A 25722-nucleotide genomic window follows, 5' to 3' on the forward strand; every position below is an offset into this window, starting at 1 on the left:
ATTTGATCAGTTCATGTGATCACCAATCATGTAGAACGGGTACTGCCCGTTTTCCCTACAAGGATACATTTAAGTCATCGGGCGATGCTAACACAATATCTGGGATAGACACTGGGCGTTTGACTAGACACGGCCAGAGATACTGCTGTCAACTCCTTTACTGTTTATCTGTTTCTTAAAGAAAATTATACTGTTACATGGTGATTGACTCAACTCAAGATGTTCTAGTCTTATCTGAAAATTAAAGAAATACGTTCACTACTTACACATACAACATTCTGTGAGCCACGATAATCTATTTTGGTTACTCTTCTTTTTCTGAAAACCAATTATACCCTTTACCTAGAGGATTCAAATTCAACTCCAAACTGAGTATTAAATAAAATGAATTTAATGATCTTAGCCCAGCCCCCCAGGCTGGGGCAGCCAACTCATGTCATCAAATCTGACAAGATATAATTTGGCACAATGAACAAAAGTCTACTTAGGAGCAACTTAGGGTGGGGATAGAACAACATGTACGCAATTCCCTTGCCCAAACCAGAGAGGGTGCTGTTGAGTTTCTGGTAGGAGTGTTTCTCAGGTTCTCTCACATTTTGGCGGTATAAGAGAGGGACTTCTTTCTCTACTGTCCTACTGCCCTTTGTGAACAAGTTTGCCTTTCCTGAAGCTAGCTCTCCAGGGAAATGAATAATTAGATGGAAATAGAAGGCTTAAAGGGGGGGGGGGAGCATATGGATTTCAATTGAGAATGTTTAAGAGTGGACATGTTTTTAATGGGAAAAAACAATCTTCAGTACAACTCAGTTTTATTTAACACACATATGTACAGAGGAACATTCAGCACATATAGGATCTATTAAGTGGAATCATCAAGAAATGTCTTGAGAGGCAGACACTTTAATTCACTCGCTGTACACAGTGAGTTCAATCATTACATTTTCATACAGGTGTCACATCATGTCATCTTTTGCTTGGAAGTTATCAATGAAGCCACATATGTCTCTACATTTACAAGGACAGGGCCAAATACAGTGCCAAGGAAATTAATAAAACACGAACAGCGTACACTGGATGACAAATACAAAGTTTACCTCAGTGCTGTGATGAAGTTTGGACTGCAGTTGTCAAAATAACCAAGGAGAGATTTGTGTTAACAAGAATGCAGATGTTAGCCTAACAGTTAGAGCTATCTGTCTAACCATCATCTACCCCCCGAGTTTTATGATCGTAACATTCCACTGGCCAGTCATTTTGGCTATCTGTGCGGACAATGTGTTAACAGGCTGGTCTATGCCGATTGCCCAGGCGTTTCGCTCCTCTGGCCCTCACAGCTTTGTTCTAACTCTCCACGGCACGTGCCATCCATCAGTGCGTGTGTGGTGGCCCGCCTGTCAGTCTCACACCTTTCTCCAGATGCACTGAACGTTTTGTTTTAGAAAATCCCTAAGGTACACTTCTCCTTCATCATTCCCAAACAGCCGTGTCGTCTAGAATAAATTAATCCCCATCTAAGTTCATAAAGTAAACACGTGCTGGCTTATTGAGATGACTCAGGAGCCCACTGGAAAAACCAAGTGCACCTTTTGTTTACCTCAGGTACCTCTATCTACACCGAATACAATGGCAAGTTCAGTAAACAAATAAAGCTTACACTGTGTAGTTCTTTGTTTCTTCCTGGAAACTACATATATAATCTTTATAAATACAATGTACATGCAGGTGGCAGAAATTCACTTTTGAAAGAACACCCAAAGTCTATAACCAGGGAATGGTGCAGGTTTGCCATCAACAGAAATAACATACTTCATAGCAACATGAAAGAGACGTGCTAGTGGTCTTAATTTCTTAACACGTTCTTCAAAAGCTGTTTCAATAAAATAACAGACGTATTTGTTCCCAGACTACGATCCTACTCTTTTGTATATTACATAAACTCTGACATCTATGTTTTTTAAATTAAAGGCTCCCAATATCATTTTGGTTCCTCTGTAAACGTCACATATTTTCTCTGAATTTCATAAGTCGTTTTCTACTTTTACATTAATAAACCTTTTTACCCAACTAACCAACCAATCAACAACCAACCAACCAACTCCCCAACAATATACAGATCAAGGTTTGTTAGGAGTATTCAAACAAAATATTACTTTATGGATTTTCCCTCATTACTATGAGCAGGAATCAGCAGAATTTGAATGAGAAGAAAGCAGCCAAGTTAAAGCCGACTTCCTTCCAAGTGTCATGAACACTCTCATTTCAGTGTTTGCTCAGACTGATGGAGCACTCACATTTTATATATATGTCCTGAATGCTTGTGCTATACTTACTAATTTTCTAGGATACGTGTTTGAAAGAAACGCTATCTTAGTTTTTCTTTAATTAATCAGTAGTAGTTTGCAGGCTGAATTGTAACTATCACATGATGAATGACAGAGGTCGGATGCATGAGAACTATAGGTCTGTAACGTTTCTGAAGAAAGGGGTAAGCTCTTTCTTTAAAAGATCTGTAGCAGTAGACATCCCGTCTTCTTTGTAGGTATAGGTGATGCTTCCAAACTTGGTTCTTTATTACAAAAGCCCATTTAAGAGATTAGTTACAGCGACTGGATAATTATATTAACTAGATCATTAGTAGTGGTGATTTTTATTTTAGACTACTAAACACACTATCACGTAAGCAGGGTAGGAGCATTTTAGAAGGCTAGGAGTCTGGGAAACCGCAATTCTCCATGAGGAACAAAACATTCTTTTTGTATATTTTCTCATTCATCTCAAATTGGTTAGGTGTTAGTAAAGAAACTAGTAGCGAAACCCTAGGAAATTGGATTGAGTGATTTCCTAAACAATCAGCAGAAAAAGAAAAAAAAAAAACCATGTAAACACAGAATCTTTTTGGTAAACAGTAGCATGTTTTAGGAAATCCAAAGGAAAATAATTTCAACAATTAGGACTGCACATTCCCTCAAAACCCAAATGTCAAAACGACCAGGCTCAAGCAGTACTTCGGAGATGGGGTTTAGCTTGAGGAAAATGCTGATCTGGGCTGGGAGTGCAATCACAGTGTTTATTGATTTTCGGGCTTCTGGTGCACCCAGCAACAGGGGCGTTCCCTAGGGACCACCGGCTTCCCCTCCCTCTCAGCAGGGAAAAGCGACCCAGTGACAGGAGGGCCACATCCTGCAGAGCGACGTGTGCATACCTCTGAATCGGTAGGTGGCACGAGCAGGAGTCTGCCCGAGGACCATGCAGGAGTGACACAGACCTGGCCGCGCCCTGGGGGACACGGGAGTGGGCAGGCACTGAGGAAGGACCCAGCACATGTAAGGACGGAGGGATCTCTGCCTAGAGAGCTGAAGTGCTGAGCTGCAGTCACGGCGGCAGACGCCAGCATTAGACCATGAAGCGGTGCTCCTTCCCATCGTGGGCCATCAGGATGACGTTGCGGTTGGAAGTCCAGATGAGCCGGGCCAGCCGCAGGGCGTTGTGGGACCCGGGTGAGGCGGGTTGCACCGGGGGCACCTGGTAGGTTTTAATACAGCGCAGCTGAGGTGCCGAGTTCAGCATGCCGATGCTTCCCAGCAGTGACGTGTTCATCTGGGGGACACAGGGACAGGAGAGCACACGTGTCACATCAAGCCTCGCTTCCCTTTCCCCACCACACAGTGGTTGGAGTGACACACACTTCTGGTCACTTCCTCCTCTACAATGCTTGTTCACGTTCATCTAAGAGTTTATTCTTAACCTTGAAAGGTTCCTTCCAGTGTATTTGAAATTGTTCTGACGCTGTTACAGTAAACGCATACATCCAGAGAAATTTTACTTTGTGGGTAGAACTTGACAGCAGGAAAGTCCGATCTTAAAGAAGGGAGCTAAACTGCATGTGGGATAAAATGGTTCAATCAGACATTGTTTGGAAATTACAGGTATTTCAAACTGTGGACCTTTTTGTTCTTCAACAAAAGTGCTACCTGCATCCCCTGAAGGATGAGTCCACGGAGACAAGTTTGGGACAGAGTGAGAGGTCACTGGATCCGAGTTCGAAATTTAGCTCTTATCTCCATATCCCAACACCTGCCCTCCTCACCTGCTTTTTAAAACATTGAGTCTCTGGAAAGCTCTAGTTTATTTTGAAGGGAAAAAACAAGAATTGACCCCATGTCGCCCTGGGCTCTGTGGCTCCCTGTTTTGCTGCCAAGCTAAAGAGAATATACTTTAACACTTTATTGGGAATACATTTTTATTAGTTGGTGATTTCTGCTTTTTGGTGGCTTTTCTGGATTTGATTTAAAATTTAAGTTCTTGTAATTCATTCACATAAGTGGAAAATAACATGGAAATTATGGCTTATGAACAACTACGCATTCAGGTCAAAATGCCAAATATTGAATGGCAGTTATCTCTGTGAACTGTTGTCCGAGGGACTGAGTCTAACAAAGCCTTAAGATTCTAAATATTACTTAACATTTCTGCGATATATGTCTTCTGTGGTATTACCAATTGCAGGGAAGGCACACCGAAAATCAGGAAAGAGGCCTCAGAAGTAATGTTTTTCTTTGCACTAGTTTTTGTTTCCAATTCTGCTCTGCAGTAAAACCTCCAACTAAACGTGTAAGATTCTGGGGATTTGTATGAAGCATGCAGATTACAATCCAACGTACATAAATGGTTGACACATGAAACCTTGGCAAATCCTCGGACATTTAAGATATGTTATTGCTGATATCATGCTCTGCATTTGGATCAGTGCAAAATATAAGCCATTCCTTTTTCTGGCCCTTCTCAGCAGCAGGATGGTGTCAGAGGGCGTAAATCACGGCGTCTCTAGCAGGAAGCGTGCAGGCTCCACTGACATTTTCACAATTTAAATCATCTTGAGTAATAACCCTTTTAAGATGACTAATGTTACTGATTTTACTGCATTAATAATAGTGCTGAACACAACACAGAGGTGAAAAAAAATCACTAGTGTACGAGGTCACATTTTAAAACCAAATGTATGGTTATCATTAACTCTTTCTGTTACTGTTCAGTGAACATTTAAAGCTGGGCATTGCCTTACTGTCATCCCCCAAAGGCCTCTTCCCTTGCTTCCTTCCCTTTCCCTTTTTTCCTTTCCTTCCTTTATTTCCCAAAAACTCCGTAAAAGATAAAAAGTCAATGCCTTATTGCTTTCTGGAGGTTCCCAATAGCTTAAATATAAATAATGACGGTGAGCTTGATTTGAGAGTTCTCACTTGTACAAAAAGCAACAGTACATAATAATTTAGTCCTCTTACAGGACATATCCAAATGATCCAGAAAATTGCTGGTTAAAATGAACTGGCATCAACAGGCATACTGTTCCTTTAAAGAAATCTAATTTCTCAGTTGATAAATAACCAGAAAGTATTTTTCATTCTTTATGGATTTTCTATGAAAATATGTATGAAACTTGATTTCTGCTGGTGGCTTAAAATGCTAAGGGTATCCAATATGTTCAGACATTTCCTTATTTTTAATTCTTCTCTTCAAATTTAGCCATGGACAAGAAATGGGTTGCGGGCTAATGGGAGAGAATATCTATCGGATGCTACAGAAGGAAAGATTTTTTTTTTTAAAGTCCATTATTACATCTGGGTGCCCCTTACAAGCTGAGCCATCCCTCAAACGATTGATAAATCCATTGATAAATGCCTTTGGTCAAACAGCCTTCCCGCCTCTGAACAGGGCTCTGCCAAATTCTCTAAGGTATATAACTATTACAGTGGCATAAAGGTGGAATGATGAAGACCTTCACGTTAGCGATAATGTGTTGCATCTCAGACCTCCCTTTTCCTGTGACTTCTTCAAATTAGAGATGAATGTGAAGTAGTAAAGATGAGTATTAATTTTTCCGATAAGCTCAAAGAACTCTCACCAAAACAATGAACCAACCACCATTTTGTTATTCATTGTTAACGTTTACTTGATGAGTGACTGGCTATAAACTACGCTAAGGTAAGGGCAATTTGAGACTTGAATAATGACAACTACCTGGGATTGTAATGTTCGTGAACATTAAATTTCTTCTTGATTACAAAGAGAAATACTCATGTGGAAAATTTAAATAAGGAAGAGAAGTGTAAAAAAGAAAGCAAAAATCCCCTGAAATCTCTTCCTAGAGATAACCACTAGCATTTTGGTAAACACCTTCCTAGACCTCCAAGTATATAAGGAGAAGCTGGTTTAAAAATTTTTACATAAACAGGCTCCTATTAAAAGGCAGTTGCACAATCTGCTTTTTTCATTCAACAAAATGTGGAGGGCAATCTTTTTATGTTAATGACTATAGATTTACACCATCCATTTTAAATGGCTGAATAGTATTCTATTGTATGATGGAATAAATAAAAATAAATGAAACCAATTATTCACCTAATTTATTATTAACATGTCTAAAAGAGGATACTTATTTGTTGGAGACAGTGGTCAAATTTAGGTGGGAGAATTAGGGTTGTATTGCATTACTACACTCCCCTTGATTGAAACACTGAAGTGAAATACTCAAATTGTAGAAAGATGGTATTGGAGACTCAAAGGGACTGAAAGGTTGCCAAATTATATCACTTGATAATAGCTGGGTATATAAAATAACTAAAATGTAACTTTGGCTTTTCTTTTCCCTTTAAAAACAATGCTTCACAAAACCAGTTCTGTGAAGATTATTTTCTGAACACACAGAAACACATACAGATGTAATTCATCAAAACAGGAAGTGTTTTAATGCAATTCTCAGTGTAAGTAATGCTGCACGCAAACCTTTTACTAAGTCTCACTTGAGTAATTATCCAACCAATATTTCTCATTAACACTCATTTCTCAGCAAAGGTTTTAATAGCTGATAGCTTTTGTAAGGTTCTGTATTAATAAGACTTCATTACGTTTTCAAAATATATTACAGTACATTTACTGGAATAATATAAAAGTGTTATCATACATCATTAGAACTAAACAATATGTATCTAAATAAATCAGCAAAGCCCATTTGGGGAGAGCAGTGGTAGATCCAACACTGCCTTCTGGATTCTTTTTAATTCAAATAAAAACCCACAATACTTCTGGAAGAGGTTTTATTGTATTTTCTTGATAAGGCTGAAAAAATGTTTCTGCGTCTTCCACTTAAATTTCAAGATCGAGTTGGGTATAATTTAAGCCCGTGAGAAATGGGCTGCATTTTAAATACTGACACTGGGTTTCGAGTTAAGGCGGACTTGGGCGCTGGCTGCATTGCTGTGTCCCTGGAACACCCATGCGTGCAGACGGCACGAGGTCACCCCCGCAGTAGACGTGTATGGGACAAGGGGACACTGTGCACAGTGCCACCCGTACAGTCACACAGGTTTCCGTGCACTTGGCAGACACTGCGGCCAGAGCCTGCAGAGAACTGGAAGACGGAAAGTTGCCTCAACAAGATGTCACCTAATGGATCCTCTTATGTCCAGGGAAAGGAGGGGTGCTGCACAGAACTCCATCAATGAGGGGGGCAGGAGGAAACTTGGATAGAAACAGAAACAGTCAAGCAAGGGATGAACACATCCAAATAGAACTTTGAACATCTAGATAGGGGGGGAAAAGGTTTACTACAGAGACATTCAAGAAAATACTGCAAGTTTCAAATCTGGCTAATTTCTTTTATACAAGGAATTACATTTTCTGGGGAAGTAAAATTGGACAACTGAGATTTGTGTTTGTGATTCCAAAGAAGAAAGCGTGGATGGGACACCAGCTCCCTGAAAGCAGGGACCTACGACCTGCTGACTCTTTATGCCTGAGGCACTGGCCAGCCCCAGCACTCAGACACTGAAAAAATGCTGAATCAGGGGAACTCTACATAAACACTCCTCCCGGGTTTCAAGAGATCAGGAAATAAGGAAAAATTTGTATCAAAGTATGGTTGGTGTAACAGAGATCACTGTGTAGTCATAAGTAGAAGAAACAGTTGGTAGGGAAACTCTTTTAAGCATCAATGCTGCAAGAGCCCAGTTTGTGGACACCTAACGGATTTGCTGTGGGATTTCAATAGTATAAAATACGAGTCCTGTGGTTACCCACTGGGAAAAATGAAGACTGGGTGAGATCTCTAAGGAAAAGAGTTTAATATGAGCTAATTCAGATGCTGGAGATATATTCTGGAAGAAAGGATAATGAGATAATAAACTGGAAAACTAAATTAGATGAAGAGTTAGTAAAAGTCTGTGACAGATTTGGAAGTTGTCATGTTTTAATAGAATGTTGCTAATTAAGCAATTTATTATATCTGTTTTACATTTTATTAGCTACTGATTTTTTACAAAAAACATTATCAAGCTGTACTGAAGTCTTGTTAAAACTTTCGTTTTTTTTTTCAGTTTTCAAAGCAATAAACTGAGTCTCATAAAACATATTTGCAGCCTAGGAAAGTAAAGGTAACAACAAAATTTTAAATTAATTTTTCTTGGGGGAGAGTTGGTAATGTTTAATTTTTTTGTAATTATCAGAGGTAAGGTCATTAAAAAGAAGACAGGATAAAGATTAATTGGTGAGGATGAAACAAGTTCTATTGAAAAAAATTAGTTGTTCAAAGTTAACATTCGCTTTAACCAGAGTCAAACACAGGCATTGTCATGAACTGCCAGTCAATGACACTTGGAGTTTTAAAAATGTTTTGATGGTTTGGGAGTGAAGAGCGTAATGTGGGAAATTCAGAATGCAAACAAAACTGAGACAATATAAACGGGACACAGGCTGCCTTTTTCCCAACCCCTTGTTGGAGTTGCCTGAGCACCGTGTGTAAATGCACAGCCCGAGCACGGCGCCCTCCTGCCTGACTCCTTTCAGGCCAAGCCCTCACACACACCATGCCCTTGCTTCCCACGGGATGGCTGCTCCCTCTCCCAAAATGCCCACTCCTCCCTGCTCTTCCTCAGCCTCGTGTCTCAGCTTAGATGTCACTTCCTCTGTGAAGCCATCCCACCACCTATTCTCAGGTTCCCTTCTGTACTGTAATTACTTGCGTTATTTACCTGTGTCTCCCTCAGATGGAAAGTTCTGTGAGAGCAGTGCCCCCACCCTTTCCAGGTTGCTAAACGTCTTCTCAGTCTACCCCACTGGCTAGCATTGAGCAGCACATGATTAGCAAGCAATGAATACTTGGTATTTGTTGAAAGAAGAGAGAGGGCTGGCATGGTCAACAGGAAGGCTTTCCCAGCAAAAGCCCAACATCCATGTACTTCAAGACCCTGTAGCACCGACACTTACCTGCCAGAAAGAAATGTGGCTATCGGTGTTGGAGTAGGTGGCAAGGTATCGTCCATCAGGAGCGAAGGCCACTGCAGTGATTGGTCCCTTGTGTCCATGGATTGTCTAAAATAAAATTCAGAGTCATTAATTACATGCATGCCCCAGAACTAAGACACACAGACATGCAAATGCATTCAGTGTTGAACAAGCTATGTCATGGATATTACAGGCTGTTATGTTCTTTATTTTATTTATAAAATCAGGTTAGAAAAATTGGGGAAGCAACCAAAGTTCTCTCACTGGTTTACCCAAGGACTTCAGTCTTGCTCTGCGGAACCTGCCTGTCTCTGAGTTGGGCAGACGGCTGAGTCCAAGGGAAAGCATAGACATATTAATGGACAAACCACTATGTTAATTCATTGATGCCCATTAGAATTTCACAATTAATTAGGAAGGTTAAGAAACGGATCACCAAATCCACCCAGGAACCTCACTCATCTGAAATTAAAAACAACCAAAGTTGTAACAGGTCTGTTCTGGGAGGAGTTAAAAACTATAGTTTCAACCCCTTAATAATTATACATTTTTCATGCTTTATACTTCATTTCCCACCAATAACACTGTGTTTAAATGCATATGGCTGCAATTAGTAAACATGCATGCATATACACATGTGTTGTAGGTTTGAGCACACATATAAATCAAAACGCTATTACAAACAAGTTAACAAGATAATTTGGAGACTTTGCCAAATAGTGTCAAATAGCTCTCATTGATTTAACCATGAATTAAACAAATGAAGTTGTATTTTAGGCTAGGTCTTTGATAATAGATCTTTACTAATAAAAAATATACTCAAGTTTAATGATATTAAGTTATCAAAAACATTGGGATACTAAGCAAATTAGTATAATACTGTATTAATGTCCCTACACTCAAGTATTAAAGACCAAATGTCCCTACACTCAACTAATAAGGACCATCCCTCTACTACATTAATCAATATTCAGTCTGCTTACAAGCTGTAGGTTGGTCTCCTCCCTTTGTCAAGACAGAAATGGGGACATGTGTTCCCGTAAACCAGGACACTGCCAGTAAGGTTTGTTTCCATCTGTTATCTATCTATCTATCTATCTATCTATCTATCTATCTATCTATCTATCTATCTATCTAATCTATCTATCTAATCTAATCTATCTAATCTAATCTATCTAATCTATCTAATCTAATCTATCTATCTATCTATCTATCTATCTATCTATCTATCTATCTATCTATCTATCTATCTGAGGAGGGCACAGCTCACAGTGGCCCATTCAGGGATTGACCCGGCAACCCTGGTGTTATTAGTTAGCACCACGCTCTAACCGACTGAGCTAACCGAACACCCCCCCATCTGTTATTTTTTGATGAAGAATTGTGAAGCTTGAGTCTCGGTGGGAGCCTCATGCACATTATGTGATTCAGAGCCATACATGTTATACATTTCTGTAAGATAACACCCCGCTCATAATTCGTATCTGTGTGGATACAATGAGGAAGGGAGGGAGGAGGAGAGAAGGACGGAGTCCGAGCACGTTCCTCAGCGCTCTGTGGATCCCGTTCTTTCCTGTCATTAGACTTTCAAGGCACCGTGGGATCCAAAATAATGCCTGTTTTTCAACAGAGGAACATGTTACACTGGGATAGCACTGGGCTTTGGGGCTGGCGGAGAACACGGCTGAGTCAGGAGACTGCCTGGCTGCATGTAGGCTCCTCTACTACGGACTGTGGGACCTCGAGCAAGGTATTTAAGTTACTTAACCTTAGCGTACCCAGGTCTATAAAGTAGGACTGATGATGATGATGGTGATGGTGATGATGACAAGTAGAGCTTTATAACAATTACACGAGGTTATAGCTGTCTGTCTGTCTGTCTGTCTATTAACACCTATCTATCTATATCACTGTGAACAATGCATGGCACCGAGTAAAAATTGAATAAATACTATTAATATTTGTGTCACTCCTCCTTACTTACAGATGACCAGACGTATATACTTGAAAGTTGCTCAGCAAGGAGATCTTAAATGTTCTTAACACACACACACACACACACACACACACACACAGTGACTGCTGGATGGAGGTATTAGCTAATGCTATGGGGGCAACTTTTTTATAACATGTAAGTGTATCAAATCACCTTAAACTTACACAAAGTTATATGTCAATAATATCTCAGTAAAGCTGGAAAAAAATGACCAGACAAATGTAAACAATCATATAACTCAATTACCTGAGTATACCATTTAGTGAAACACACACACACAAAAGCCCTAATTATATAGGCCAGAATCAGCCTCAGCTAACATACTACTAGGTGGTCCAGAAACAGAGTTCAGACTGTGGCATTTTATTGAACAGCTGTGGTAACTGTCCATGGTACTAGCCCACAAATGTGGTGCTAAATTAGGCAACAGGGTGAGCATGCTGAATAATTATTGCAAGAAACCAACTTAACACCATCTATATTAAAATGAAAATTATTGTAGGTGCAGAAAAAGAAAAAAACGTAACCAGTTAAAAGAAAAAAACGTTTCATTCTCAATTACTAGGTCAGTTTAATGAGCTCATTGGGAAAGCAGCTTTAATTGTTTTTTTTAAATCAAGATTCAGTTATGCTAAAAATCTGAAATTCTACTGGACCCCTCTGAGGCTTATTTATGGGTAAGACAGTTGATTAGTAAGGTCCTGCTTTATAACAGAGGTTGCAGACGGAAGACCCTTAAGATGAAACCTGGTTGTAGATGTGTTATGTTTAGCCTGTGAAATATTTTTTAAAAATATTTCCTGAGCCTGTATTCAAATTCATCAGATATCATATAAAATCAAGATTTCTAGCCTCTCCTGAAACCGGAGGTTCTGGCAACCCTGGGCCTTTGTTCACACATGGCGAGATCAGTCAGAACTGAGCGAAAGTGGCCCTTCCACACAAAGGGGGACCTGTGTATGTAACACTAGTTGCCTGCTTCCTTTATTTCCTGCCTGGTCCCTCATGGTACTTAATGCAACCCTTCCATTAAAAATATTTGATTCAAAAATAGTTTCTTCCATGCCCTGGGGTCCCAGTTTGCATCGAAAAGTATGAGCAGACTGAAAGTACTGCTAAGAATGTCTGGCCCTTCTTGCGAGCCCCTCAAAGCCCAATCTCTGTGTAGGGGTGGACTGATCCTCCTTCCCTAAATCTCAAAACAAAATGCTAAGCCTGCCTCCTTCAGATTAGCATCCCTCCTTATCAGCAACCAGAAAGTGCTTCAGACAAGTAAGAGAATGCAACACAGAGTTGGCTAGAAACCAGCAGGTCTGGAGGAGGTACCAACCCAACGCCCACACTGACCTACCTGTCTGCGAGGCTCGCTAAGTTAGCCCTGTTGCAAAGGCAGAAAACCAGACACAGGGGCTCCTTTAGAAAAGTCTTCATGAAATATTTCATATTATGTCTTCCTATTTTATAGAGGGCTGGCATTTAAAACATCCACTTGAATACATACTTCTGTGTCATTATGTTATCTAGTGTCCAATAGAAGATCCTGTGAATTAAGTTCATCTTGGAATTTTCTGCCAGGAAAATGTTTATCTTTCCAGATACATTTTGTTGCTTTCTTTTACCATGTTAACAATAATGACAGAATCTAACATGTGCTTGCTTTACTGCCAGGAAAAACGCAGAATTAAATTTATGTTCATTCTGTGTGTCTGATAATAAATACTTCCTACTCATTTCACTAATCCTTGTCCTGTTTTCCTTTGTTGTTGTTGAGGTCCGGTTAGACACTGGGCTTAATTTGTTAGTTTATTAAAGTCTAGTTGGGACAAAGGGGGAACTACACTTTAGATCAGAACACATCCACACACCCCCCCCCACCATCCCATATCGCGAGGTACCCCGCAGGGCCCTTTTGAAGAAACACAGAGAAATCCCACTGAGTACCGACGGCAGTGTCAGCCACAAGACCTGTTGTCTTATAAGAAAGCAAGTACCACTCATGGTAGCTCAGAGAAGCTCGCTGTTTTAAATGGTTCGGTACATCTGGTGAGCTCATTACAATCTCAGCCTAAGAGGTGCTTCAGCCCTCAGTGTAATGGAAATGTTGCCATTGTCTTTTGTTCAGAATCTCTGAACTTCTAAGATCTGTGCAGGCACCACCTGAACTGACTTTAACCTCTATTTTGGCATTAGAGATGCAGCTGTGTGGGGATCACAGCAAACTTGCAAGTGCTTTGTGATGGGGCAAACCCAACGGTAGGGACCTTCAATGCTAAACGGTAAAAAACATTTTCCAAAATAACAGGTTTTGAAATCAAAGGAGGTTTGGTCTACTTTTTACATGCGAATGAGTATCATGTCTTATTTATTATATTTTCAGTCAAAGAAATCGCTGTCTTGAACAGACAGAAATGGAAGATGAAGAAATTAATCTAATTCAAGAAGTGCTATGAACAATAAAAGAAATCAAGTAATTATCCCTGGCAGGAGACAGTGTTGAATTGTTAAACACCCACGCCTCCTTTTTTCTTAGGAAAGAAAAGGATGCGAGAGGCAGGATTAAGAATGAGCAACACTCGCACTTAGCAACAGTTTTTAACGGGCACTTTCCACGTGCTCTGCAAATAAATATAATGAGCCCTGTTGTACAGAGAAGGAGAGACACGGATTTCTAAAACGATTTAGTTGGCGTCCACAGAAGTTGTAACTGCCTAGAATATTCTCTTTAAAACTGCTCTTCCCGTCCTCTCTCTCTTCCTGGAGTTCTTGATATTCAGCTTCCAGATGACCAATTTGAGAATTAAAACCAAAAAGTGGGACGCTATTACACCCACTTTAAAAACTAAATGAGATCAAGGAAAGCATTTCATATTTATTTGCAGGTCTCATCACTTTTTTAAAGGGGAGGGGGAAAAAACCCATCCAAACAAAAGCATTTTCCTCCTTTGAACATAAATTGTGACGATTTCCAAAAGTAGGTAAAATTCTGCTATCATAAATCCCACCACAAGGAAAAGGTTTATTAAGTACTGACCCACGTATTTTGTGTAACATTTGCTAAAATAAACTGACAGATAGAAGAACGTGGACTGAAGAGTCACAGTCCAAGGTCTATATGGGCCGGGAGGAAGGCTGCCTCCCCGTTCGCAGGCCTCTGGGGAGCAGCATGGCTGGTCTGGGATAGGGTAGGCAGTTGCAATGGAGGGCGAGCCTGAATGAAATGTCCATCTGCGTATAGAGGCAGGAAATAGGTTGGAGATGGGCCAGATATTCAGAGAAGTAAGTGTCTAGGAAGTGAGGCTGAGTCCCCAAAGAGAAGGGAGGTAATACCAAAGACCTACAGGTACCTCTGTTTTCCTAGTGTTGGTCCCTCTTTGGGATAACAGATGATGCCAACTGAGGTCCAGGGTGCGCTCACCTCTGTACCAGAAGCACCAGCCATACTTTTGGTGTCTCTCGCGGATTGCACCAAAGTCAGAAAAGGGCAGAGAAGGAGGGAGGACCAGGCCTTTCCAACATCCCAATATAGGAAGGAGGCCACAGATTTCAGAGCTGACTGGCAGGGAGGTAACTGCTCAAGGCAGAGAGAAGACAAAGACATTGCTCTGACTGACAGCTTTGTTTGTTAGCAAGGGAAAGACTCATCAAAAAAAAAAAAAAAAAGCCATTTTAAAAGAGTTGAGAAGTTAAGAATTAATTACTTTCAAGGAAAAAAACACCCTCTTTCTTTTCTCCGAAGCAACCAATTTGTAAAAATTTTATTATATATTTAACGTTTAGCTGCTCAAAGAAAGAAATGATAGATTCAATAAATAATTTAGGCAGATGATAATGACATTAAAAAAAAGACAGTCTCATCTGTGGCCGATGAGAAGGCTCAAGTAAAATTTAATTCTCACTCGGAACTAAGCCTTTTGCAGCCCTTTTGTGCATGGGCTCTTAAGGCCGTATGACATTGCCAAGAACCTTGAAAGGTCACCCATTCTTTTCTGTATGTGGGCAGGGTGACCTTGAAGCAGAAGGATAGATGAAAATCTATTCTTTACACTATCTCTAGGGAAGATTCCAAAACCTTACTTTCCCTGCATTTAACAATGTGTGCTGTCACAAAATTTTTCCTTATATCAAGTCTAAATCCCAAATGCTACAGTTTCAGCCTGCTTCCTCTTGTTCTAGCCTCAGCAGAGATGGAGACCAACGGCTGGTCACCCATCTTAGCAAGACTCTACCTCTACAGATTTGATGTCTCTTATAGCAACTTGGCCCCCTTTTTACTTATTTTTTATTTTCAGGATTAAAACAACAACAACAACAAAATCCCAGCGACTATAACCTTTCCTTTCGGGTCTCATTTTCCAACTTTTTAAATCATTTCTCTGGCTTTTCCTTAAATGTTCTCCAAGCTTTCAAATCATGACATCTTAAGAGTTGGACGGTGTCTTAAAGGTTACCTTATTCAACCACGTCTCAAAACGTGGAATTTCCAAGTGGACTGCAACAGGCAGCTGCATGTAGTTAGTTTTGCACAGCACTCCGCAGAAAAGCTAACGTTATGCTTTATCAGAAAACTGCTATGTGGCTGATGATACTGTTAGAAGAGAATGTACTAGAACTCCCAGAGGAAGAGAAGCTGGAAAAGCCGTTGGCATGCAGATGGCGGGCATTCAGAATGCCCCCCATTACCTCCAGGAGACCAGGTGTGGGCATCTGAGCCCAGCAGACAGTCTTGGTTGTGTTGAAATCCTGAGCGGCCTGTACCGACAAAACCCCGGTGACCAGTGCCCACTCTCGGTCCTCGTGTGGGCCACTTTCCCAAACTTTGTACTGATTTTGCATTCTGGCTGCTCATGTCCACTTAAAAGTACACTCCCATTCAACTACTGCCCGTGGAGCCGATTTCTTTGTCTCCTTCTCCAGTTGTACATTGTATCACATGGGTGCTTAAGAGAATGTTTCTGTCTCATCCTTGTGGTCACTGATCAAAATGAATCACATCACTTCATACTTTCATTTAAAACAAAAAAAATTGGGTTTATCAAAGACCAACTGCAAAACAGCATTGGTCATCAATCCAATAAAATGTAAAACTATATACCAAAAGCTATATAAGTGTGTCTTACTGTGGGAGGCACTGCAGGGAGTCCTAAGGATGTAAGGAAACGTTTGCAGTACCTGTGACGTGTCGGTTGTTACTTTCACATGAGCACTTTCACAGAAACGTCTTAATCCTAACACATTAACTCCATGACGTAAGAATACTATGAATATATTATCCCCTAAGTTACATATGAGGAAACGGAGGCATGTGGAGGTGGAGTAACTCGTTTTGACTGGAATCCAGGCCATCTGGCTCCAGTCCATTACCTCACAGAATATCCTATCAAATGAAACTACACACTGCCAATCTTCAGCTTGCACACACTGGATTTTCGTGTAACTGGCACTTATGTACATTATACACCAACACTACTACACGACTTTCCCGGGCGAAACAATGAAGATTTGGGGATGCCTGGTGGTGCTCGGGGGCTGGGCACAGCCTCAGCCCAGGCAGAGGCAGCAGCGGCTGGAGAACAAGGTCCTGGAGGAGCTGGGCCTTGGGGGGACGTGTCCGCCCCATTCCCCACGTACCAGGGGCCGTACAGAACCCCTATACTCCCGAGCCTAGGTGACCCTGGAGTGGCTTCCATATTCAGGGCAGGTCCAGTGGAAGACCCCTGGAATGGTCCAACATCCCTTCACTTCCTGATGTGGTCAGGCCCACAAATGTCCTGCCCTCCCTCCCTCCCTGGGAGGATGGCGGAATGACAGTCAGCCCTGTTTGGCACAGAGGAGGCCTGGTCTCCCTAGGGAGCTCGCTCACCCAGCAGTCCTACAACCCGTGGGGAGAGGCAGGGTCCCCCATCCCACTGCAATGATGGTAGATGTAGGAGAACTCTTCTCCTTGATCCGGCTCCAGTAGTTTAAACCCCTTAAAACAGAGGCTTAAGGATTAGAGGCTGCCCTGGCCTTCTCATCAGCTGGGAAGGAGGAAGATGGACGTTTCGGCTCCCCCACACACCTAGGCCACAGGAGGGTGGTGGCCCCACCTCTCTCGTCAGCTTTTCACCCTCCCACTAGCTTATCTGTGCCCCTAAGAGGCAATACCTACCTACAATAAATAAGTACTTCCTGAGGAAAGGATAATTACAAAATTAGGGGACTGGCTCTTTCTCATTTGGGACACAAAATACAGAAACTAAAAGCATCGACCAAAATGAAAGTAGATGGTAAACGTACTCCTAAAACTCTAGTACTGCAGAGAGCTCAGCTTCTCTTATCGGCTGTGCTGTCCTGCCGTGTAAGCACAGAGCCTCGATGCAGCCCTCGGGCAATTCTACGATGATTTTGAACAGAGATTTGAGGTCTGAAAATGGGTTGTTTATCTCTATAATTTCTTTTCTTGATGGAGGGCCAAGGTGATGCTTTTTATTCACATTATGCCAACTTTATGTTATAGAGTCAACCCATTGCGGCATTTTTCAGTCCAAGGAATATTGGAACTATCCAATGAATTACTTTCTATTGCTATCTAATTGAAAAGAATACACATTCGGGGCAAAACCCAAGTAGATTTGGTATCATTTTAACATCTTAATGGAAAATAGATTTAAGGATAAATATAATAAAGTGAGCTATCTTAAGTTTTATTATAAAATATAAGGCCTCAAGTAAACAGATTTTCTTTATTCCTTAAAAATAGCTGTAGCATTTATTCCCTATTTTCAGTTCCTGAAAGTTACTTAAATGTCATTTGGGGATAAACCGACAGTGATGAATTAAAGGAGTTTTTCAATATCTACATATTGGGAACCCTTAGGAACCAGCAAGAGTTTTTGAAGTTTCTTTTGTGGAGGATTGTACGTCACCAGGCACTTTTACACAAAGACACACAACTTTCGCCAGGACTAGTAACAATCAACATTAATAGTCAAGGTCGTTTCACGATTGTAATTTAGGCATTAGTAATAATTTCAGATTTTTATTATGTTGGGGCTTTTATTTTCACTAATATCAATTATAAATTATTTAAATTAATTTTAAAAAGGTCTACGAATGAACAAATGGAGAATAAGCATTTAAATCAATAGCTGTTTTCCAATCTTAAACTGGTTTAGTCATCATAATAGCAACCTCTGTTAAACATATATACTGGTTTTAGGAATGTTTCCCCTTCTAGTCAACTGAGGAACTTTTCCAGATTCAAAGAATAAATTTTCTGTAAGTCTCACCTAGTAATGAGTGAGTCCTTCTTTTTCCTTTTTTTGTTGCAGATAATCAGGAGTTGAACCCCTCCCCCCCAACCCTTCTGCTTTACTAGGTCAAATATTTTCAGGACGAAGTAACTACAAAATACTCAATTAAATTATACACAATTGATAGGTCCTTTCTTTGCATGTTGAAATGATCGCTTTTATTGAGTTATACTTCAAAAATTTTGTTTGCCAAAAATCCCAAACACTGCAAACTTCCAATTATTTCAAAATATGATTGCCACCAATTTTTGGCTTATACAAGAATAGTAGTATTCTTGAGGCTCTGTGCTTATACGGCAGGACGGCACAGCCGGTAAGAGAAGCTGAGCTCTCTGCAGTACTAGAGTTTTAGGAGTCGTTTACCATCTACTTTCATTTTGGTCGATGCTTTTAGTAGTGTGAGTCTAAAGCTAAACAATGGCAACATAAGAAAAAAAATCTAGCTAAAGACAAAATTCAAACCATAACATTTTTCATATAATTCAACATTTAAGAATAATTAGTCATATTAAAGATATGACTAATTCATGGATATGACATATTAAAGATATGACTAATTCAAACACTGAATGCTAATGTGACTTAGATAAACGTGGTTCAGTTTTAAACAAAAGGATAGTGAATAAATTGTTACATAAGATTCATATAATTATAAAACATTCATTAAAGTATAACTCAAACATGCTTAAAAAGTTACAGAAAATGTTTCATTCAGATTTGGGCAGACCTAACGCTACACATGTTTTCATCAGTACTGCTAATATAAATCTATTCAAACCCATGCTGGAAGTTGGAAAGTGCACACATTTTTGCTTTTGTATTCTCAGACCGTGAAAATTCTGTTGTAAACATTCAATGCATTCTTCAGAATGGAACTAACATAAAATGGTCCTGTAATTTTTCAAAGAATGCAGGAGAAAGCACTGCTAAAGGTAGTAAACACTGAGCCCCAGAAGTAAACCCCAATTGCTTCCACTTGGAGTTCCTCAGGCACAGGATCTGGCTTGTCTCTGCTCCCTCTCCAAACAGTGCAGGGCCTTCCACAGCAGACCTTCCGCGGACATGTGTCCACAGGAAGCGAGGGAACGCAGCATCTTTGTGGGTTTTTATTTTTAATTTTAGTTTCAGGTGTACAAAACAATGTAATGGTGAGATATGTACAACCCTCACAAAGTGATAACCCCCCCCCCAAATCTACTACCCCTCTGACATCTAATATAGCTGTTCCAATTCCACTGACTATATTCCATATGTGGTACTCCACCTCCCGTGAATACACACACACACACACACACACACACACACACACACACACACACACGGTGCCAAAAAAAATATGCACATTTTAAGAAAGGAAAAAAACTATTAAAATTGTAATATTCAATATAAACCGATAACAAAAGATGAACACAAGTCACGTTTGACTTCTGCCATTACAAGAGGTGCTCAGAGTGGTTCCCATCAGCGTCCAGACACTTTTGATGATGGCGAGCTACTGCTTGAGCACAGATAACATCTCTTAAAATGTGTATACATTTTTTTGGTACCCCCTCCCCCCATACATATACATTTTATCTTTGTGGTTCTGATATGGGTTAAGGTTAACAGAACATGGCTTTTGGCCAGAGCAGTAGGACAGGGCCTTCACACACATTCCCTCTAACTTCTATTTTGCCTGGGATGGTGCCTGGTGACATAAAATTGTCTTATCTAGATTGTACTAAAGCTACAGAATTGTATTTTTCAAAAACACATTTCAAAAGGATTTGACATCTTCAACATTTCAAAAAAAGAACTGACTTGAAACTGTTAAAGACAATTACGAATTACAAAAAATTTAAAACCATACATATATTAACCAATATATTACTGCATCTTTTGGCTCATATTTATTTTGGAGAATGATAGAGTATATACACTAATACATAATAAAGGTTCTAGAATTTTACACTTTTATGGCTCATCAACTTATTAAAACAGAAAACCAGATTAGTCTGGAACATAATTTAGTGTTACCCTATATTACATGATCAATTTCTTAAGTCAAAAAAGCTAAGTTATAAAAATATAAAATTACCCTAACTTAGATGTAATATTCAAATTTTTCTTTAATAGTAAAATAGTACTAAAACAATACAATAATTTATGTAGACCTTTTTTTCACACAGCAATTGCATTTGCAAATGAATATTCCAGAACAATTACCGTGGCAAAAGAACACTGATATTACTTTGTCAGTCCTCTGACTTATTCTTAGACTATCCCATACTTACCTCGTAGATTAAAATTTGTCCTGTAGTTTTATGAAAGAGCAAAATTTTCTGAGACATTAATTTGCTTATCTGTAGAGTAAGGATAATATCTATCTTGCCTACATCACGGGATTAAATATTTTTAGCACGGATGTACTTAAAAAGGTTTATTGGGAGCTTCTTGGGTTCCAGGCCCAGTGTTAGATATCAGAGTACACAGAGAGATATGGCCCCGGCCAGTGAATAGGAGGGGGAGGGACAGGTTGGTAGTAAGGATCCTGTGCGATGAAATAGAAGGTATAACAGAAATGTGTACAAGGTGCCACAAAAACACAGAAAAATAAGCAGTAAGCTCTGTACAGCGGTACGAGATGTCAGAACAAGGTACAGAGAGAAGGTGGTAGTTGAGGTGAGCTTTAAAGGATGAGCAGAAGTTGGCTAGAAGGACAGGAAGTGAAAAGGCCTAGATCTAGATGGACACGTGGAAGCAAGCACGTGAGAGTGAGGATGGCAGAGAGGGCCGGAAACCAGTAAGCACGCTTGTGGCATTGTCAGGGGAAGTGCCAGCGGGCAGAGGGAGGTGGGGAGAGCCAGGGTGTGGGGGGGACGCAAAAAGGCCGCGATGCCCAGGCTTTTTGTTGTGCTAAGAAATTTGGACTTAGTTCATAGGCAATAGGGAGTTTTCTAGAGTTTTTAAATTGGAGAATGGTCAGATAAGCCCAGTTTTAAGAAAATTCTGGCAGAGAGAGGAGGAGAGAAAAACTCGGGGGATTAAAAAAAAAGGTCTGGATGGGAGGCAGGCAAAGGTAGTAGATAAATTAGGAGCTGAATGAGGAACTGCCTGTGGACAGGAAAGAGAGGGCAACCTGGCAGGTGGCGACGCTGTGACCAGGACAGGGGGGCACACGAGAAAGAAAATGCTTTTAGGGGAGAAGAGGGTGAAGCGGGAAGTCGTCAAGGGAAATAAGGAGCTTCGTTTGGGATAAGTAGATATTAAGGTAGAGCACCTGAGGAGGCAGAAATATGCCAGAATGAGAGAAAGATGGCTTTGGAGCTCAGGAACAGGCGTAGGCAAGGGGAGACAGATCTGGGAGCTGTTAGCACACAGACAGATGTTGAAGGCATACATCCTGCTCTCACTTGTTTCTGGTGCAGACGTCTCCCCATGAACATTTGTTAAACGACTGACGAGTGGAGGTGGCTGAGATAACCCAGCAGACCGAGTGAAAAGACCAAAAGGATGAGGATGAAAACAACACAGGACATGACCAGGGTAAGGGGTGGATAGGAAAGAAAGAGCTGGGTCTATTTTAAAAATTGCATATTTGAAAGCTCAGTTTTTAGCTAATACTTTTATTTTTAAGTAAAAGATTTCAATGTTGCTCCTAACGTGGAAATCCCTTTTTAGGGGAGAGAATTTTGTGATGGATCACTGTAGTTAATACCTGACAAAGTTGCTTTGAAGTTTGATAATATTTTATCTTTTAAATAATAACCCTTTATCAAGCAGTAATTATTTGAGATCAGGAAATAAATTATGAAAAAGTCAAATTTCTAGGATCATAAACATATATTTGAATTAGAATTAGATTTATAATTCTAAACGACTGACAATAATCAACTGCCAAAACTGACAGTCTAATATCTCTAATTTTAAATTTGCTTAAATTTCATCAGTTATCTTCAAATTTCGATATTTTAGGAAGGTCATTATACAATATACTTAAGATTTCTCTGAATGTAATTATAAAGAGACAAAAAAAGCCATGCCCTTAAAAGTTAGGAAAGACAACAAAAAGAAATTAAAATGGAACTCATGTGTATTTGTGTATGTGTATGTACACATATATACACACATATGTATTTGGTAGCTCACTTTGATATATAAATCCTTTTCAAAAATAAAAGGAGGAGTAGTTTAAGCAAATGAATGCTATAGAAAAACTCAGATCAATGATCACAATTACCAATTTTGTTCTGGCAGAAATTTCAATGATTCAGTAGATTCATAAATTTGAATCAATGTTAAGATATACTGGATACTTTACTAATTATAGTCATACAATGCGTATTTAAACAAGCATTCCCTATAGTTTGGTCAAAGAGAATTCACTTAAATCTAAAGGAAAATGAATTAAATAGACTATCGCTGAGATTCAACTCTACAGGAATATCTACTTGATATTCGTAGAGTAGGAGATAGGCTGGCTTAAATCTTTGTATCCTTAATGCAATCATACTGCCTAACGATAAGCAAAACTAAAAGGCCAATTCATTATAAAATTCAATATTTGGACCATCAAACTCTTTAGCACTTAATAAGCAATTAATATCTGTCAATGGAAAATGTTTTGGTAACACATGGAAATCAATAACACTGGCCCACTTGTTGTACTCTAGCACTGACAAGCGATCCAAATAACTATGACCCTTGAGGGAAACAAACTGCTTTGATGTTTTAATTTATGTCCTTCCCAAGAAAACATGAATCCTTTGAAGCTTGTGTTTGTTTAGAACTCAGAAGGCACTTCGTTAGTAACCTGGTTATAATTGCTATCTTGTATGTAACCACAGATGAGAGTCTTAAAATAGCATTCTATGACTTACTACAGATACTGTTAAGAGCATACTTAATACTATGCACGTTAATTTTATTCACTTTTGTGCAAAAGCATGTAAAACTCAAACAAAAGCCTTCCGTTTAAAATAATAATTTCCTTTCAGGAGTATGTGTATAAAAAGGTACTCTGGACACATTTCTGAAGGCCTATTAGAGTGTAGATATGAGCTTTGTATTAGCAAAAGCGATTTTTACCAGAAGCATGATTTTTATATAGGAAGGTTTTTGTGTGTGTTTTTTTTAAAATACAGAGACTAACACAAAAAAGGAAACCAAAAATTACCTATAATGCCACCACTTTTTGAAGTACCTTTAATAAAACTGGAAACTCTATCCAACTATTCTTATTCATCAAATTCCATGCCTTAGAAAAACCACCATGAGCCATCTGGCATACATCCTTCCAGAATTTGTATGAGTGCGTCTTTGAAATCATACAGTTTATCAGTTTTTCCTAGTAGGAACAATTTAGTACTCTTCTGCACTATTTCATTTTTTTTTAATAAAAATATTTTTTTCAGAGATGAGACTCATACTGGTCAGATCATTGTAAATGTTAAAATTAAAACTGTGCATACTACGGTAAGTGTATGCTCCCCCCCAAATCTGCTTCTGCTTAAAAAAACATTATTTATCACCTATTTAGTTGTTTGTATAGCTTGGAAATGACAGACTCACTAACCATTTTTGTAAAACAATAAAAGGCAGGTGTGCTCTTTTAAAGGAGAGGGTTCTTTTGAAAGGAAATACTGTAGCTGAAGAAACATTTTTTTAAAAATAATATTACAATACCCGTTTTATGGTAAACGTTTTCCTTTAACACTCAAATGAGATTAATGTTTAGATAGAACACTGTACATTAAGAATGCCTGCTGCAGAACTGTCAACTACTTGCATTTACAAATTTTAAATGTATCATTATTCAGGTGTCTGAGTTTAGAACTGCTTTAACAAGGAACTTAAACTACAAAGCAAACAACCAGTAAACCTAAGAGTACTCCTTAAAACCATTGCAATCCTCACACTCAAGGTTTGAGTACGAGTTAATACGGAACAGAAGGTACCCTTTGTGGATCTCTGGCAAGTTTAAAATTTAATGAGAATTCTGGTTCATACTTCCTGCTATACACATGGAAAAAAGTCAGAGCCCAAATCAGAGCCAACAGAAAGGCAAATGAAGCATGTGAGGTTAAAAAGGACCAATACTGTAAGAACGTTTTCGTTTCTTAAATTCTTGATAATTAAGTTTACATTACATATAAGAAATAAGAAATCATTCTATTAATATTTGTAGTTCTGTATATTCATGACAGACTGTGTCACTGTGTCACAATGCCACTCCACATGCAAACGGCTAATTTTTCTTAGGATCACGTGCCAGCGACACTTTCACCTGCAGAGTGTTGCAGTGTTTCCATAAAGATGGTCATCAAATAAGAGGTCCTAAATTTGTTTGGAATTCAGTTCTTTGGAACTCTGACCCCATTTATCCACAGAAACCATGCCACGAAGAGCAGTCAGATTTCTAGGTCAGCTTTCAAAAGCCTATAGAGAATTCTTAATGTTTCAGAATTTAGTGCCAGCTCAGTCTTCTAAGCACTAAGTCTAACAGTTTTCATGGGGGGAAAGGATTTTCAGGTCCAAGTCAGACACTGGGAACTAATGATCTACTGGAGACACCAGGAACTCACAAGTTCTGACGTCTTTAGATATATGGGGGGTATATATGTGTGACTAGGCCAGTAGAAATATATGTGAGATGCCCGAGAAAAGTATGAGGTTACCTGTCTTGAACCCCTAGACACTGGATTTACCCAAAGTTCTAAGCTCAAGTCAGGGAGCCACTAATTTACTTGCCCCTATGCATACACCTTTAGGTAGAAGTCAATTATGGAGTGACTGTAGGAAACCTTGGAGATTTTCTGGGTAATAACCATGAGTAATTAGGTGATGGTGGTGGTGGTGGTGTGTGTGTGTGTTTGTGTGTGTGTATGTCGGGGTGAAGTGGGGGACAGCAAGACTGAAAGCGTGTTCCATGCAGAGGGTGTAATATAATCAACGGCCTACAGCAAAGAGAGAGTGGACCTTGTGAGAAGAACTGAAGAACCTTCAGAATGATCAGGATTTTGGTGAAGGGGATGAAGTACAAAGATAAAGGTGGATGGAGAATTAGAGTGAAGACAGACTTTGAAGGGCCTAGTGATTTTCAGTGAATATATGTGAACTGTGAACACATACTGTGAGAAGGGCTTTGAAACCCCACAATATTTTAAAAATTACTTGCTG

At 39.6% G+C, this 25722-nt stretch overlaps 1 protein-coding gene across 4 annotated transcripts in view; it reads right to left on the bottom strand.

Annotated features, from left to right (window-relative positions):
* Positions 1–792: 792 nt before the first annotated feature.
* WDR7 (WD repeat domain 7) overlaps positions 793–25722 on the bottom strand; it is a 301747-nt gene continuing 276817 nt past the window's right edge. For all 4 annotated transcript variants that reach the window (XM_019722246.2, XM_019722262.2, XM_074339915.1 and 1 more), the window contains 2 exons: positions 9259–9363; positions 793–3597 (listed from right to left, as the gene is read on the bottom strand). In XM_019722246.2, the coding sequence (XP_019577805.2) occupies positions 3394–3597; positions 9259–9363 (309 nt within the window). In that variant the 3' untranslated portion in view covers positions 793–3393. The remainder of the gene's footprint in view (positions 3598–9258; positions 9364–25722) is intronic.

Source organism: Rhinolophus sinicus, linkage group LG09 (assembly GCF_036562045.2).
Source record: "Rhinolophus sinicus isolate RSC01 linkage group LG09, ASM3656204v1, whole genome shotgun sequence".
Taxonomy (NCBI): domain Eukaryota; kingdom Metazoa; phylum Chordata; class Mammalia; order Chiroptera; family Rhinolophidae; genus Rhinolophus; species Rhinolophus sinicus.